Raw genomic sequence first — 15,306 nt, forward strand, 5'->3', positions numbered from 1 at the left:
AATATGTAGGCAGACTATTTGACTAAATAAGTTTTAGGAAACCCAGTTTGGTCAAAAGCTCCATATTATGCGCTCTTTACGGATTTCTATGTTATATATTTATGTAGTGGTTAATTACATCATGAGTTGTTTAGGGTATGGTGCTCGATGCAGGTTTAGATATTTGCAGGTCAAATGCTCAATTGGAATTCGTCTTGATTCTGTAGGTTCATGAATCATGATAATACGCATGGATGATATATCCTGATCAATTCATCAGAATCTGCGGACGTATTCGCCATGAATAGAATACTTGCCATTTGCTGCTATTAAGTAAGCATTTCAGCTTGCATCAAGTAGGTCCTCTTACGCAAACGAGACAGCTGCGAATTAAAAACCACGAGGGATTACTTCAGCTCCATTGGTCCTTGTGAAATCCATCGACAACGCCATCCTACTGAAAAGAATTTTCCACCGCCTGGTCATACATATCCACAAGAGACATCCGTTTTAACCATTCAAGGCCTGAATGAACTCTCCATGTAACCTGAGGCAGGAGACAGCGCAATGAGATTTTACAGATATTGTAGGATAATTTAAGGTGTACTTGCTGTGATGAGTGAAGTAACTAACAACAGCCTAACAGTGTGTTCTTGCCTCTTTCTCTAATACAGAAGTAAATAAGTAGTAGCTCGTGTTTGAGGATAATACAGCAAAAATGAAACTGGAGGCAAAGAAAATTCAGACTACCAACATGAGCCTACAAAATCCAAGACAGCGTCAATCTTAACTTCTATCTTCCAGTAAGGATCAGAAAGTGGCCAGGTAACTCTGCCGTGCTTTACATTTGCTATGCAGCTCCTTGGAATACTTGTATTATCTACTCTCGCTGTCATGTGAATGAATTTCTCATTCTCTTTTCTCTGTCTATAAATATATGTATACCGTATTGAGCAGCACAGTCTGTAAGCTTCTTTGCAACTTTTCTCAGCACCAGCATTCTGCTGGTCCTCCTCACATGCTGCTACCAGTATTTGAGCTCCCATTGCACGCCACTTTAGTTCCCATCTCATCTGTACAACTTTCTGGAGAATTACGTGAAGAAGTGTTGCCATTTGATTTTTCCACTTCAAAGCATTTTTTGTCCGGCGAAGCAGTTGTCTCAGGATGAGAGTTCGGTACAGCAGTTGCTGGAGATATAGGAGGCTGCTCAGATAGGTTTGGATGGCCAGACCCCTGCGGGGGAAGGAAAACGCCAGTGCCAGGAACAGGGAGTCGCGGAGCTGAGTGTCTCGGAGGAGCAGCGACAGTCCACCCAGTTGAGTTCGGGACAGGGACAGGGACAGGGACAGGTGCAGGATAAGGCACAGCTGCAGAGGCCACAGGGGCTGGTGCAACAAAGAGTGGTGGAATTCCATTGGTTGGAGTAACATGCTGGGGTCGGATGGGTGGGGCTGGGAGGACACCAGTCGTTGGGATGACTCCATAGTGCATAGGACTTGTTGAATGATTTATGAGGTTCGGGGGCCTAACTGATGATGCTCCCCAAGATGAGGATGGAGGTGCAGCGGGCGAAACGAGTCGCAAGCCTTCAGACTTCCTTGGTTGTGACTTTCCAAATGTCAGTAGAATGCGCATCTTGCCTTGTGAGGGAATAGCACGTTTGGCTAGATCTGCACTTTTCCCCTGCAACACAAGAAGAGCCCTGTACGGGGAGAACAGAGAAATTGGAGGTTAGAAACTAGCAAAGGAGCATATTTAATTCTACATTCAAGCAAAACGGAACTTCACAATTTCACAAATATGTTTATATATATGTGTGTGTGTCTATTTATTTTATTAATGTATCTACTGTTAATGGTGCATGACAGCTAGTGAGATATCGTGTATGAGTGTATGATAGCTAGAGTGGTCTGTCAATTAGAGTGGTCATTTAGGGCCAATAACAAAAGGTAGTTCCCAATGTAGATAGAGAAAGAAAAGGAGGAGAAGAATAAAGAGGAGAAAAAGAAATCTGAGGATGGAAAGGGATAGAGGATGAATCTAGTTAGGCATCATGCCAACACTCCCGTGTGGTTATTTTCATCAAAAAGAGAGCACTTCTTAATGATTTTCCACAAAGTGGTGACAAAACATATAACTTGTACAAATCTTTCCATTTGTAACATTCGATCCGATGCATTCATTCGTAGAGCTATTTACTCGATCGCTGATCGTCCTCCTTCTGTCCTCAAGCATGTCGTCACCCGCCTTGCACCGGTGCCCTCTAGCTTAGTGTGCAGCGCAAGAAGAAAGAGAATGGGAAGTCTTCCTCTTCTTCTTCTCATGCATGTGGTCACCCGCCTTGCACCGGTGCCTTCTAGCTTTAGCGGGGTGGTTAGTGCGCCACCCTGACAAGGCGGCCGCTAAGAGCGTTTTTCAATACATTGCTTATTATAAGAAGTGAAAAGGCCTGATCTGCTAACTGTATTAGATTCGTAAAAGCATGTTGAGAATAGGTCTTGGTAGCAGCCATACTAAGTACTCACACCAAAAGCATCTAATCTATGCGCAAAAATACATGTTTGATAAAGTTGCACTGCATTATATATAGAGCTTTTGAGGCGTGTTACACAGCAAAACTGCAAGAATGTCTAGCTTATCATGCATGAAATTCACTAAGTGATTTCAGTGAGGATCTGTAATCCAATATTTTTCTCAGACTGAGTTTTTGTGAATAATAATTTCTATGTCCTGAAGAAGATCTAAGATATCATACAGTATGCAGTCTTCAGAACCCGAAGTGTCACCACCAGTCAACAACCATGGCTCTTCATTGCCACTTCCTTTTTTATTTTGCACACTTGAACCAAGTTTATATCATGATTGATCACATACTTAACCAATACATGAAGAATGTTTTAAAAGACTTTAACACTTCAAGCATGATCATAACTGCAACTGTGTTAGTTCTGGTATATTATGATACTGCCCACTGCATGTCATATAGTTAGTGCTAACTGCCACTTGTCAGAAGACTATGATTGCCTGATAGTGTTGCTTATCCATTATAAGTCGTCATAAAGCATATTAAAGTGTCGATTGCAAAACTCATGATATGCAACCACGCAAAAGTTAAAATAAGAAAGAACAGAAAAGAGAGCAATCTATCAGCTATCACTAGGTTTATTGAAACTAACAGACTAAGCAGTATGCAGAACATGTCTATATGAAACGGTGCAGATAAAAAGGTTAAACAGACTGAACAAAAGCTTACCCCATCTGGAGAGTGAGCTTCAGAGAGCCTTTATAATCCCCTCGGTTATCTACCCCAATGGCCCGGCCAAATACCATGTCACAATCAGTCAAACATAAAGTACAAACAGGCTTACCATACCAAGGTGGCCAGATATGAGGATGAGAATGATCCCCCTGAAAATAAGGACCATAATCAGGTTTATAGTCAAAGTTCAGCAACCATAAGCCCAATGTTATAGACTTACCTCATTAAAGAAGTCAATAATGCAATAATCAGGTTTGACAGGTAAAATTTGCCGCTGAACCAAGTGATCAAGCACATCCTGCACTAACCTAGGAATAGCCCCCACCTTCCGCTCTGAAATTTGTTTAAGGTCCCCAACATGTCACCAGGATCTGACAAAGCATATCCTAACGAGCAAGCTTGCAATAGAAAGCTGAAATTACCTGTATAATTAACAGCAGCATTTTCATCTTCAGGAGGTCCCTCATTAATGGGCATGCCTAACTGAATCATTTCCCTTCCATGTCCCTTCATTGGCCTTTTTGCTATAACAATAGTCCTCCCTGCTTTTCATCATATTGTATATTTATCAAGCTATATTGGTTAAAACAGCTTTTACATATGTGCTTTCAAGATGCACCTGTTCTTAGCTATATTAATCAAATCAGTTTGATGACTCTGATATACACTGAAACAGTTATAACAGCCTTTTTTTCAAACCACGTGAATAGTTTTAACCATGGATTGCCGTGCCGGCATGGACGCACCATAGAGGCGATTTGGAGGCAGCAGAGGGATGGAAGAAGTTATTTGGGCTGGCCAAAGGGTGAAGGAGGTGGAATAATTGGTGGCGGAGGAAACAAGGTGATGCCAATGAAAGGTATGGGGAGCTCCAATGATTAGGGAAGACTATCCCTGAAGCGGATCATGTTCTTTTTTTTCCCAATTTTAAGTTCGACCTGGACCACCTGATTTTGGAACCCACAATGGCATGAGATGGGAGTAGCGTGGGATGAGGATTAGGGCATGGCAAGGATTAGGCAACAATGATGAAGGCTCCATGATGATGTCAGACGCGGTAAGTCCTCTCTTTCTTTCTCTCTCCCTTCATCTCCCTCTCTCCCTTCATCTCCCTCTCTCCTAATATATATGTACCTATTGTTTTCTAGCATTTTCTTGCATCGGCACCGAGTTTCGGAGTACGACATATGTAATACGTGTTGTGCCAACTGGTGGCCGACACGCACTGTGCCAATATCAAGGAAATCCTTAATTTGACATCCTACTCATGTAAACTTGCAAAACATAGTTTCAAAGGAAGAACAAGCAAGCACCTATACTATGTAAAATTGCAAAACATATGTAATACATATTATGCCAATTGGCAGCTGACACACACTGTCCCAACAGCAAGGACATTCTTAATTTGACATCCTACTCATGTAAAATTGTGAAACATAGTTTCAAAGGAAGAACAACCAAACACCTATATGTGTTGTGCATCATCCATGAAACAAGTATTTATCCAATAAAGTGATGAAATTAAGAACCAGAATTTAATAATTTTAGATGAAGAAAATAAAGAACACGATAAAAAAATCTAAATAGATATTTGGTCAAAAGTTGTATTGTGGAATAGAATAGCCTCAAGAAGTACCTTAGCAATTCAAATTAAATGCAAAGCAAGACAAATGAAGCTAAAAGTAATAGGATTCCTATCCCAAAGAGGATCAGGATACACCAGACACAGAACCAAAAGAATTAAATATTTAAGATCTGGAGTTCAGAATTACAAATAGGATACAGATAGTAGCTAACCTAAACAGTTCTCTGACGTTTACAATCTAGTGTACACATGGCTTGAAAAATCAGCCGAAAAGGATCAGTTTCGACCAGGCCCTATGATCCTGTCCGATACAGATGCCGAGACTAAAGTTAGTTTCGGCAGAAACATTTCGGAATCGTTTCTGTATCAGCTCCATTTAGGCCAGTTTCAGCAGAAACAGGTTGTATGTGTCTTTAGGGTCTCGTAAAGTATGAGTAATCATAGCCACAAATTCAAAGTGAATGGACAGGTAAGATTGATTGGGCTTTAGGCTGGAAATCAACCGAAATGCTTTCAAGTAATATCAGCATTGCTTAGTAACTTTAATATCTTCCCAATATCAGTCAACATTTATTCCTCCTAATTCCTATGCTTTCCACTAATAGCAGCATTGATTACTTAACTTTAATCTCTTTCCATTAATAGCAACATTTATTCCTATTTTGGTAATACCAAATCCAATTCTCATAAATGGCAGCATATAAATCTTTTTTTTTTGGGTAACATGAGCCTCATTAAGCATAAAACCATACCTAATAACTGCAATTACTCGAAATTAACAGCAAGACCTATTCTTTATAAAAAAAATTTTGGGTCGTATATAAATATGTGTAACATAGCTTTAGTTACTCTCGCATTACATGAGATTCATTTGGTAGCATGAGCAATAAGGCCTAAAATTATTTAAAACTATGATAACAATAGTAATTATTCTAATTAACAACAATAATTTGGTTAAATCAACATTAAATTCTCCTAGTTACTGTTCAATGACAATAAAATTATTTAAATCTGACATTTTCCTGGTCCTTCTAGAATTTTTCTGCTACTTTTCAGAATTATGTATACTTCTCTTTGATTTTTTTATTATTTTTTAATAAATGACCGAAACCAAAAAAATAGAAACTCCGATATGTTTTGTTTTTTCGAGGACCAAAGCTGAAATCAAACCTCAAACTATGGTTATAACTTTTGAAGTTTTCAACGATCTTCAGCCACTTAATGAATAGAGTATTTTTATTCAAGCAGTTCTCTAAATTGTCATGTTATCTTAGTTCCTCAACTAGTCATAAAAATTGTCTTTCAAGATCTCACATATAAATAAGTTGTATCTTGTTAGAAGCTAAAGCTATACAGCAGCTGCTTGGGGCGAGACAAAAGGTTATCTTTTTACAATGTCCAATATGCACAGTTTGTAGTAGTTAGCTAGAAGAATTGACTTGCAGGTGCATTGTCCCTGTACTTCTTTAACGAAGTAAGACCTCAAATGTTTCACATATCACCTGATTAATGATGATAATGATGTCTTACTATCTTATAGAATTTAAAGAAAAAAGTAAAATATAAAACTGTTTCATATAGATACTTCAGATTTATTTGATGTCATATCTTCAGTTTCACTTGTTCATTCTTTTCTCTTAAAAAAGGTTCATTTTTTCCACACAAAAAAAGAAAGGATGAAAAGGAATTCGCCAATGAAATTACCTTGAAACTCTCCTCGACGACCAGCAGCTCTCATTTCATTTGCCCATGAAAGAAGTTCTTCCATCTTGGTTATATCCAGTAATCCATCATAAAGTTTAAGCCCCTCAATGACATTGACCTAGATAGAACAGAATAGTTTTAGTTGTGAGCATGACAACAAAATATGGTGATGTTAATTAGATCAACTGCCCTATGATAAGAAAGAAATAATGTGCAGTTTCCAAATCTAGTGGATTATAATATACCATCCTGCCGTCAATTAGTTCATTCGCAGTAAAATCTTTGGGGATTACTGTTAGCTTCCCATTCCCATATTGATCTGAGGTAATGCTGCTGCTATCTTGGGAAGCAGAATCACCGCTAGCCTCTGAGTAATTAGTACATCAAAAGGGAAGCATATGTGAGATCATCGCTTGAAACAGAATATCTATTAAAAGATGATGAGGATAATTGCAGCACATATGATCTCTGATCTCTCAAAGAAAAATGTTATCAGCAGATAATTAAACAATAAAAAGAAAGAAAAAGGAAAGGAGTCCAGAGAAGATAACGGAAGAAACAACTTTAAAAAACAAAATTAAATGCATAAATCATAATGCTGGCCAGTTACAGATGATTTTTGAAGAATCGTGAGAAATGGTCCCTAACTCAAGGCATTCCACCATAATGTCATGAACAATCACAAATGGTTCAATCAGCAGGCTCTGAAGCATCATTCAATAAAAATAATAAGTTGAAAATCATCAGGAATTATATACTCTTTGGCTCTTTGCAGCAATTATTACCTAGATATCCTTTTGTTTTTGAATCACACAATACAGTTCATGGGACAAGGCCGAATACTAACTATATGAGGTGAGTGTAGAATAATATTATGAAGAAAAGGAAGAAACATTAAAGTAAATTTGCTACAGATTGATACAGATGAAATTGATGCATAAATAACGATGCACAAGAGGAGAAAAACGATTCCAGCAAGAGTCACTTAGTTATATACTTATACTCAAGAAACATGAATAGAAAAATGCCCTTAACAAATTAAAAGAAAAATAGCTATACACATTAATAGTCAACTTATCAGGACAAGGTTCATATTTACAAGATGCTATATTAAAGCAAGACCATGATAGTGACTCCTTTTCCCTAAAATCTACACTTGATTGAACCAATTTAAGGAAACCACTCCAATTTGTGAGTAAATTAGTAGAGGAGCATCATAGTTTGTACATAGAACTGTCAGTGCCTTTTACAACTCTACGATAAACACTGATGCTCTACAGTAAAAAAGGACACAAGATATTGGCAGTTGGGCAGCAATGTAAAGTCATCTAATAAACAGCTTTTAAATAAATAATTTTTTTACATCTCTAAATCAACATTGTCATTTTCATTCAGAAATTCTACCTGTTAATGCAATGAGATATCTGATTCTTTATGTTTTTATTGGACTTCTTTCTTTTAATAGTAACATACAATACGCTGATAGACAAAGAAATGTATAAGAGAATGTGAGAGAAATAAAAGTTAGAATTTCTTCATATGCCTCAAAGTGAAAACGCCATTTTGTTTCAATGCAGAAGATCCAAATACCTCCAGACCGTCAAGACATACCATTTGCCAGTGTTTCCTGGTTGTCTACTGCAGCAGCAGGCTCCGACTTACCATTATAAGTTCCAACTGGGTTTTCTTCTTTCTTTGTTCCACAACTTGAATCAGAGCTAGGAACATCACCTCCTAAATGTAGTTACATAAAAAAGAATAGACAAAATTAGGCCTTTATCACTCAAAGAATTCTCTAAATCAGCTAACTGGTCCCACTATTTACATTAATGTAACTACACATATCAAGCATGCATGAACTCCATGAATACATAGGAATAGTACCCGGCACATGTATGTATCTAAAACTCACAACTACAATAATAGCAAAAGAGTTACTTTTCCGTAAAAGCTCAAATCTGAAAAAATGAACAGATCTAGCAACATAATAAATTCAATCAAGAACCTAAAATACTTCACAACAAAATGGCATTCTATCATTAAGATCGCATAAAATCCATCCTCACCTTCCTTCTCCACGGTATCACCAGATTGAGCTTCATCCTTCTTCTTCCCGTTTTCCACCGATGATCCATTAGTTTCTCTCACCGCGTCAAACCGGTGCCCACGACGGTACCCAAACCCCGGCCTCCTCAGCGGCCTCGGCCGCCGCCACCCCACCTGCTGCAACGCGACACCGACCTCCCCCACAGGGAAGTAGTGCTGCATGTGTAACACCGGCGCCCAATGCAGCCGCCTCTGGTTGATACATGCCGCCACGTGATCGTACTCCATCGGATGCTCCCCGATCTCCCGCAGATGCTGCAGCATCAAATCTATGATGGCGTTCGCCGCCGCGAACTCGCCTCTCAACCACGAGATGAATCCATCGCGCTCATCAAACACCCACCCCCTCTGCGCCTCCCCGCCTCCGCCGACCGCCGCCGCCATCGCCTCCGCTAAGCGATGCTCATATCTCCAGATCCGACAAGGGGGAGCACCGAATCGGCGGAGAATTGGCAATCGGGGAGATCGGAGGAGGGAATTTGAGGCAATGCGACTATGCGATTGGAATTGAGACCTGCGGATCGATCGGAACAAGAAGGAAGAGTTAGCTAGTTGTCATTAAGATAGATATGGATCGGATCGAAATGAGGAGAGCCAATGGGGATTGGGGACCCTAGGGTTTTGGAGACGAAGAATGGTAGCTTGGTGAGCACGCGTCTACTGCCGCAACTCTTATGAGGGAGAGAGAAGAGGAGAGAGAGAGAGAGAAGGGTGGGGATCTAGTAGCTTCGATGAGCACGACCGCATAGAGATCTTTATGCGGCAAGTAGGCGTGGGGATATAGACGGGAAGGATGGATGGATTCGAAACGATGGATGTGATCGCGGCGAGAGGCAGCGGATGCAAAAACGCGTTTCTCATGGAGAGAATGGGACTGCAGAAGAATCGCAGTGTTACTCCGTTTCCCTTATTTCTCGGCTTCTTTTCTCATGTTTCACCCACGTTTCCCGCGTAATGAAGGTGGTATCCCGGGTTGTTATGGCCGCGTATGGGATGACGCACAGTGAGGGTCGTGTGCATCCCAAAACGTAGGAATTTCCTGCATCCTGGTTTGGTGCATGCATGTGATAAAAGGATTTGATTTTATTCTTGATATGATGAAAGCTGTTGATTCTTTGATGTGATAACCTTCACTTTTACCTCATTGGGATTCTTACCAAACTACCCTTGTCTTAATCTTTTTTTACGGAAACAAACTATCTTTTTTTTTTACTTTTAAATAAAAACGCTAACAAATTTATTATTATAAATTAGTAAAATAAAATGCTAATATTATTAGTATTTTATATATAAAAAACACATAAAAAATTTAAGTAAAACGCAACTCTGTCTTAATTTTTTTTTTTTTGTCATATATAAAATACTGATCAAATTAACAGTTACTTTTCTTTAATAAAATATTAAACTTTTAGAGGGGTAGTTTGGTCAAATATTCAATGCAGATTACAATATATGATAGTGGCAACAAACGACTCTGAAAAATTTTGTAGAACACTGAACAGTGCAAGAAAAAAAAAAGGTGTTGAAAAGGAATCAAGTAAGAATATATTGTCTTTTAAATAAATTTATTCTCTTTCATTCTGTTATGTTAATATCACTGGCATTGAACATTTGTTACACACCAAAGAAAGTCTGACATTAGTCAGAGGACAAACAACACTCTGAAGCTAGAACTCCACATCCAATTGGGTGTCCAAATCAACCTAAAACTTAACCACTAAAATTTAATGGTTTAAAGGGTTTGAATAGCATCAGACGAATGGTATCGGATGAACAGTACCTAACGAAATAGTGGCAGATGAATAAAGGAATGAACAGTTCGTGTTCACTGTTTGAACGATTGTAGAATGAATCAGGCAGAGAACAAAATTTTCCAAAGCACTTGAAACTTCTTTTTTTTTTTTGGACTGTATTGAAGCCCCAAAAGATTATATTTGAAGCCCCAAAAGAATTTGTAGGAGACTTCAGAGTGGTCGAGAAATTATTAATAAATAGATGAGTTTCATCACCTTCAATTAGGATTGCTGTGTTTTTTTTTATTGGAGATTGTTGTTATATTGAGAGGCACAGACATAAGTTATGCGATCTCGAGGATGAGAAAAATATAAGAAAGCACATCTAAGACATATATATATATATTTTTATATATATAATAATAAAAGGGAGAAATATTGTATCAACATCAAAAGAAGAAGAAAAAAAAGGCGTATAGGTGGTGCTGTTTGAAGGAAGCTCTTCTCGCGACTATTCTATCTTTTCTTATTTTGTTCCACTTATGAGTTATCGTTGTAACTTGGAATGAAACTTTCCAAAAATAACTTCTACAAATTTTAATCTTTGACGTCTGTGAAGCATTTTATAACTGTGGTGGTTAATTAATGCATATTTCTTCTTTTAAGAAAAAAAAGATTTAGTTGGTTATTTCATCTCTTCTTAGCCTCATTAAATACCACATGCCTCAGCCAATCAAAGAATATAATGTATTAGAATCACGAAAAAGACAGAGCCCTTTTCTTTACTTTTGTCTAAAACAAGGGATGATCAAGAAACTCCTTTTAGTCCCACTATATTGTAGGTTGGAATGGCTCTACATATGCCCAGTAATTCTGCCCAAAATATAAAATAAGGTTTTTTTTTGTGTGCATATATACCTTTCAAGAATCTCATTTTTTTATACCCTTTTAAATTTGATATTTGTATCTATACTCTTCAAAATACACGAATTTTGCATGTGTGTCATTTAGAACCCTTGTATGTATATCCTTTCGAGTTAACTAGCAGTTAAAACTTAAACAATTTAAACATAAAAAGACAAAACAATTTTTTATTCTAATTTTCATAATTTTTTTTAATTAAGAGTATTTTAATTTTTATTATTAAATAGATATTTATATAAATAATATATATATTAAGTGTGTGTGTATATATATATATATATATGCAAATATTAATTTTAGAGGGCATATAAACAAACAAGAGTCTTTTGAAAGATATATATGCAAAAAAAAAAAAAAAAAAACCTACAAAATAACCCAATCCAGTATTATTAGATATAATATAAATGGCCTCCCTTTTTAAGATAAATATTGCATTATCATAGTAGCCAATCTATATGCCAAAATGTTTAAGGATATCCTTTCCCCAATAATAGCATCTGATAATTATTGGTTTTTGATACTGTTAATTGTTTCGATAATTGGTGGCTTTAAAACTTAGTTAAACATGGACTATACATCATAGTTCTTTGGCTATAACTGCAAAAAGAGGTTGTTAATCACAGAGTTGCTTTCATGAAATTGTTTGCATTTTGAAGGTTACATTACATATCGGGCATGACAAAAATACTGAAAACTGTCTATGAAAATATTGCAACCTTTCTCAGGTTTCAGATTCAAAAGTTTCAGCTGCTTATAGTTTTGATTACAAGTTTCAATGGAACAAAAACAGAAGAAATTATGTACCGAAAGGCGCTTCTCGATGCCTTCTAGTTCCATTCTAAGCCCTAATCTCACTTCCTCTTCCAAGTCGAGCCTTCTCGTTCTCTTCAACTCACCTTCCTCAGGCTATGAATTATACCGATCAAATTACTTCTTTTATATTCTTCTATTTATGAAAATTAAAATCAAAGTAAAAAACATTAATGTAAATAAAAAATATCTTAAACTGGAAATTCTCTCCCTCTGTCGCAGTCCCTCTCTCTCTCTCACTGTCGCTCTCTCACAGCGCCGCTTCATGCACACCGTGGTTTGCAGTGGACTAATGACATTCCGAAATCCTATACACACACACACACACACACACACTATGTAATTAATATATATTATATGCTCCTTTTTATATATTTTTCATAAATTAATATGCTAGATCGTATATTCTAAGAAGATATCATCTGGAAACCATTATGATATATTATATAGTGATGTTTTAAACTACTTTCATAGAACTCCTTTTCATGTAGGATATGAACATAAAATAAGAAAGCTTGAAAATGAGAAAATATGAATAATGTATTTATTTTTTTTCACATTTATGGTTTCCAGAGTATGAACTCAATAACTGCAATTCTTTTCAATGGTCACTATGTACTAATTTTTAAGTAAATGGTGGTTTATTAACCAAATAAAACTTTGCATGGAAAATCACAGTCAACTGTAATACCCAGTTAAGAAATTGAAAATTATAATGAAAGGCCATGGACTTGAATACTTTTAATGCATTGCACAGTGACATTAACATGGGGAAGAATGCAACTTACATAAGCATAAGCAGTTTACGTTGCAACTCAAAAACTATCCAAATAGAGATAGCAAGTCCAAAGATTAATAGAAACTATGGAATTTTTCTACAAATTAAGCTGAAGAACCTTCTTATGTACAATGCAGTAAGAGCCCTCTAGAACTGGAAATTAAGGTAGAATATAATCCCAGAATGATAATCCTTCGGAGCAAGTCAAGCACACTCTCGGTTTAATTAGTTGGTCACAAAATGGTACCTGGCATCAACATAGCTCTCGACATCCCAGAGGAATGAGCCAAAGGTTACAGCCTCCAAAATAAGCCTTCTCAACCCTGCAAAGCTTATCTTGATGAGCTCGTCTTTAGAAGAATCAATGGTCCCTTCCGGCGTGATGACGATCTCCGGCCTCCCAAACAATGCCTCTGTGTGTTTCTCAATGATGCCAAAAGCTTCCTTTGACCTTATGGTCGCATACCTCTGTAAGGTCTCCGAATCAAATGACATAACATATGACCTCAGCCGGCTGGGCTTAATTGCTTGGCTAGGCCCTCCGGCACCAAAGCTTGGGGAAGACCAAGACACCTCAGGATGAGTCTCTCCCATCTGAGGAGAAGGACGCGGCCTCGACTCATCCGGCATCACTTGCTTAATGGCACTCTCCTCTTCTTCCGATCCCCATGGGAGGGACTTCATCGATTTCTCGAGCTGAAATCGCTGGTCCACCCTCTTCAGGAAATAGCCATACATCACAGAAGCAGCATAGACTTGCCCTACACGAAGCTTGCTTATCGGCGCAACGGTGTTCGAGTCCGCCAACCGCTGCCCCAGTATAAGAGACAGATGATTCTTGATCATCTCATAAGCCTCAGGAGAATGAAGCCCCTCAAGCTTCTCCTCCTCAGGCGGCCACTGGTCGATTCTGCCGGAGGGGTCAGTTGATCCGGCCAGAGCAGGAACCAGAGTAACATCAGCTTCGACAAACTTCTGAACAACCAAGGCATAGAGTATCTCCTCCAAAGCCCTTCTCCTCTCGTTAGCCTTCACCTCCGCGATCCTCCTATGGGTCCCGAACCAGAAAAGATCAAAAATCTCCCTGCCTATTGCAAGAAACTCACCATTTGAAAAGCAAAAAATATTGAACTTTTTTACCTGTATAAAACGAGTTCGCTTCCAGATGGGGTCGGCTCCTCCTTATTCTTCTCGGCCTCGCGGTCAGTGTGGAGCTGCTCTAGCTGTTGCTCGACAGCGGCGGGGAGGAGATGGGGATGGCTGACGAGGATCTGAGACAGGAACTGCCCAACAGGCGACTCCAATCGGAGAGGAGCGATCGGAGAGGAAGACCCAGATGAAGAAGACGACGAGGCCCTAATCGCACAGCTCCTCCGAGGACCGATTGGCCTCTGCCCTCGCTTCAACACCGAGATAGAACCAAAACCCTAGCACAAGAAAAAATACATCAGAATCAAACCGAAACCCTAATAGGAAAAAAGATCGATTACATAGCAACATCCACGTACCTTGATCGATCTACTGAAAAAATGGGATTTTCCATCGAATCGGACGAGATCTGGCCGGCGAGATCCAACTTCGCAAGCTCGGAAGAGGTAAAGGGGAGATCGAATCGCCGCAGCGGTTTCCATGGATCGAAAAATCTAGCACCTGCAACACGAGAAAAAAAATCCCCTAGATGAAGGAAAATCGAGGAACTCGGAAAGAAGAACGCGTCAAATTCAGATCAAATCCCCTCACCAATGGAAGAATCGGGGACACGGATAGAGATAGGGTTAGGGGGTCAAAACTCAAAAGTTTGGGTTTTGGAGATAGATTTGCTCGGGAACACGACAGAATGAGAACAACGCTTCGATACGGCGCCCACGTTAAACGACTTCGTGCATTTATCTATATAACTCTTGGACTCTAGAGTGGAAGGAGAAATGGCGCTGCTATTGGACATTATTACGGATCGCGCCATTCTAGAGAGAGATTTATATATATGTATATATATAGAGAGAGAGAGAGAGAGAGAGAGAGGCTTTAATAACCACATATATCGATAATAAACGACCATATCTATAAACATTCCCCGACTAAACTAGTCAAAGACTTGTTAGTATTCTAATTAATGAAACTATACAATCTCTCCAGTGATATCCAATCAACTAAGTTGGCTGTGAAAATCTAGGGCCAGTTTCGTCAAATCCCCTGGATGACGTGGTTGATTGGTCTTCTTGTATTGGGATCTTTCCTCCACGAGTTTATTAGATTCCTCAAGTACAGTCTAGAGAGGAAGTCATTCTTGGAATTGGGCATGTTGGCACCTCTTAAGTCCTCACATTCTCTCTCAAATACGCGCCACCAGAACTTGGAGTAGGCAAGAGAACAACTTGGCAAGAAATCTGTGGCTATTCAATGACACAATCTGTGGCTGCAAAAA

At 38.6% G+C, this 15,306-nt stretch overlaps 2 protein-coding genes across 3 annotated transcripts; both read right to left on the reverse strand.

Annotated features, from left to right (window-relative positions):
- Nucleotides 1–563: 563 nt before the first annotated feature.
- Nucleotides 564–9,379, reverse strand: LOC140785799 (RNA demethylase ALKBH10B-like). Of its 2 annotated transcripts, none has more exons than XM_073133810.1 (9): nucleotides 9,249–9,379; nucleotides 8,597–9,150; nucleotides 8,142–8,264; nucleotides 6,776–6,897; nucleotides 6,531–6,648; nucleotides 3,664–3,783; nucleotides 3,462–3,574; nucleotides 3,236–3,390; nucleotides 564–1,684 (listed from the first exon to the last, which is right to left on the reverse strand). In XM_073133810.1, exons 2-9 carry the CDS (start codon nucleotides 9,018–9,020, stop codon nucleotides 994–996), a joined length of 1,866 nt encoding a protein of 621 aa, XP_072989911.1. In that variant the 5' UTR covers nucleotides 9,021–9,150; nucleotides 9,249–9,379; the 3' UTR covers nucleotides 564–993. The 2 variants fall into 2 exon arrangements, with proteins under 2 accessions (XP_072989911.1, XP_072989912.1); XM_073133811.1 differs by having other exon boundaries at nucleotides 8,193–8,264; nucleotides 9,249–9,374.
- A 3,452-nt stretch (nucleotides 9,380–12,831) lies between these two features.
- On the reverse strand, nucleotides 12,832–14,915 carry LOC140785796 (UV-B-induced protein At3g17800, chloroplastic-like). Its single transcript, XM_073133803.1, has 4 exons — nucleotides 14,622–14,915; nucleotides 14,390–14,531; nucleotides 14,022–14,308; nucleotides 12,832–13,929 (listed from the first exon to the last, which is right to left on the reverse strand). The coding sequence occupies exons 2-4, from the start codon at nucleotides 14,510–14,512 to the stop codon at nucleotides 13,107–13,109; spliced, it is 1,233 nt and encodes a 410-aa protein (XP_072989904.1). The 5' UTR covers nucleotides 14,513–14,531; nucleotides 14,622–14,915; the 3' UTR covers nucleotides 12,832–13,106.
- Between the last annotated feature and the right edge of the window lie 391 nt (nucleotides 14,916–15,306).

This window comes from Typha latifolia, chromosome 4 (assembly GCF_019914945.1).
Source record: "Typha latifolia isolate L0001 chromosome 4, TyphaL0001v2, whole genome shotgun sequence".
NCBI classification, from domain to species: Eukaryota; Viridiplantae; Streptophyta; class Magnoliopsida; order Poales; family Typhaceae; genus Typha; species Typha latifolia.

Bases quoted from the DNA above. Each gene is read 5' to 3' on its own strand.
- LOC140785799 (XM_073133810.1), bottom strand. From the start codon at position 9,020: ATGGCGGCGGCGGTCGGCGGAGGCGGGGAGGCGCAGAGGGGGTGGGTG. The intron at 8,265-8,596 runs GTGAGGATGGAT...AACTACATTTAG, and splicing joins TGATACCGTGGAGAAGGAAG to GAGGTGATGTTCCTAGCTCT. The intron at 3,784-6,530 runs GTAATTTCATTG...GATGAAAAGCAG, and splicing joins TCGTCGAGGAGAGTTTCAAG to GGAGGACTATTGTTATAGCA.
- LOC140785796 (XM_073133803.1), bottom strand. From the start codon at position 14,512: ATGGAAACCGCTGCGGCGATTCGATCTCCCCTTTACCTCTTCCGAGCT. The intron at 14,309-14,389 runs GTACGTGGATGT...TTCTTGTGCTAG, and splicing joins TTTTCAGTAGATCGATCAAG to GGTTTTGGTTCTATCTCGGT. The intron at 13,930-14,021 runs GTAAAAAAGTTC...CGGGACCCATAG, and splicing joins AGCGAACTCGTTTTATACAG to GAGGATCGCGGAGGTGAAGG.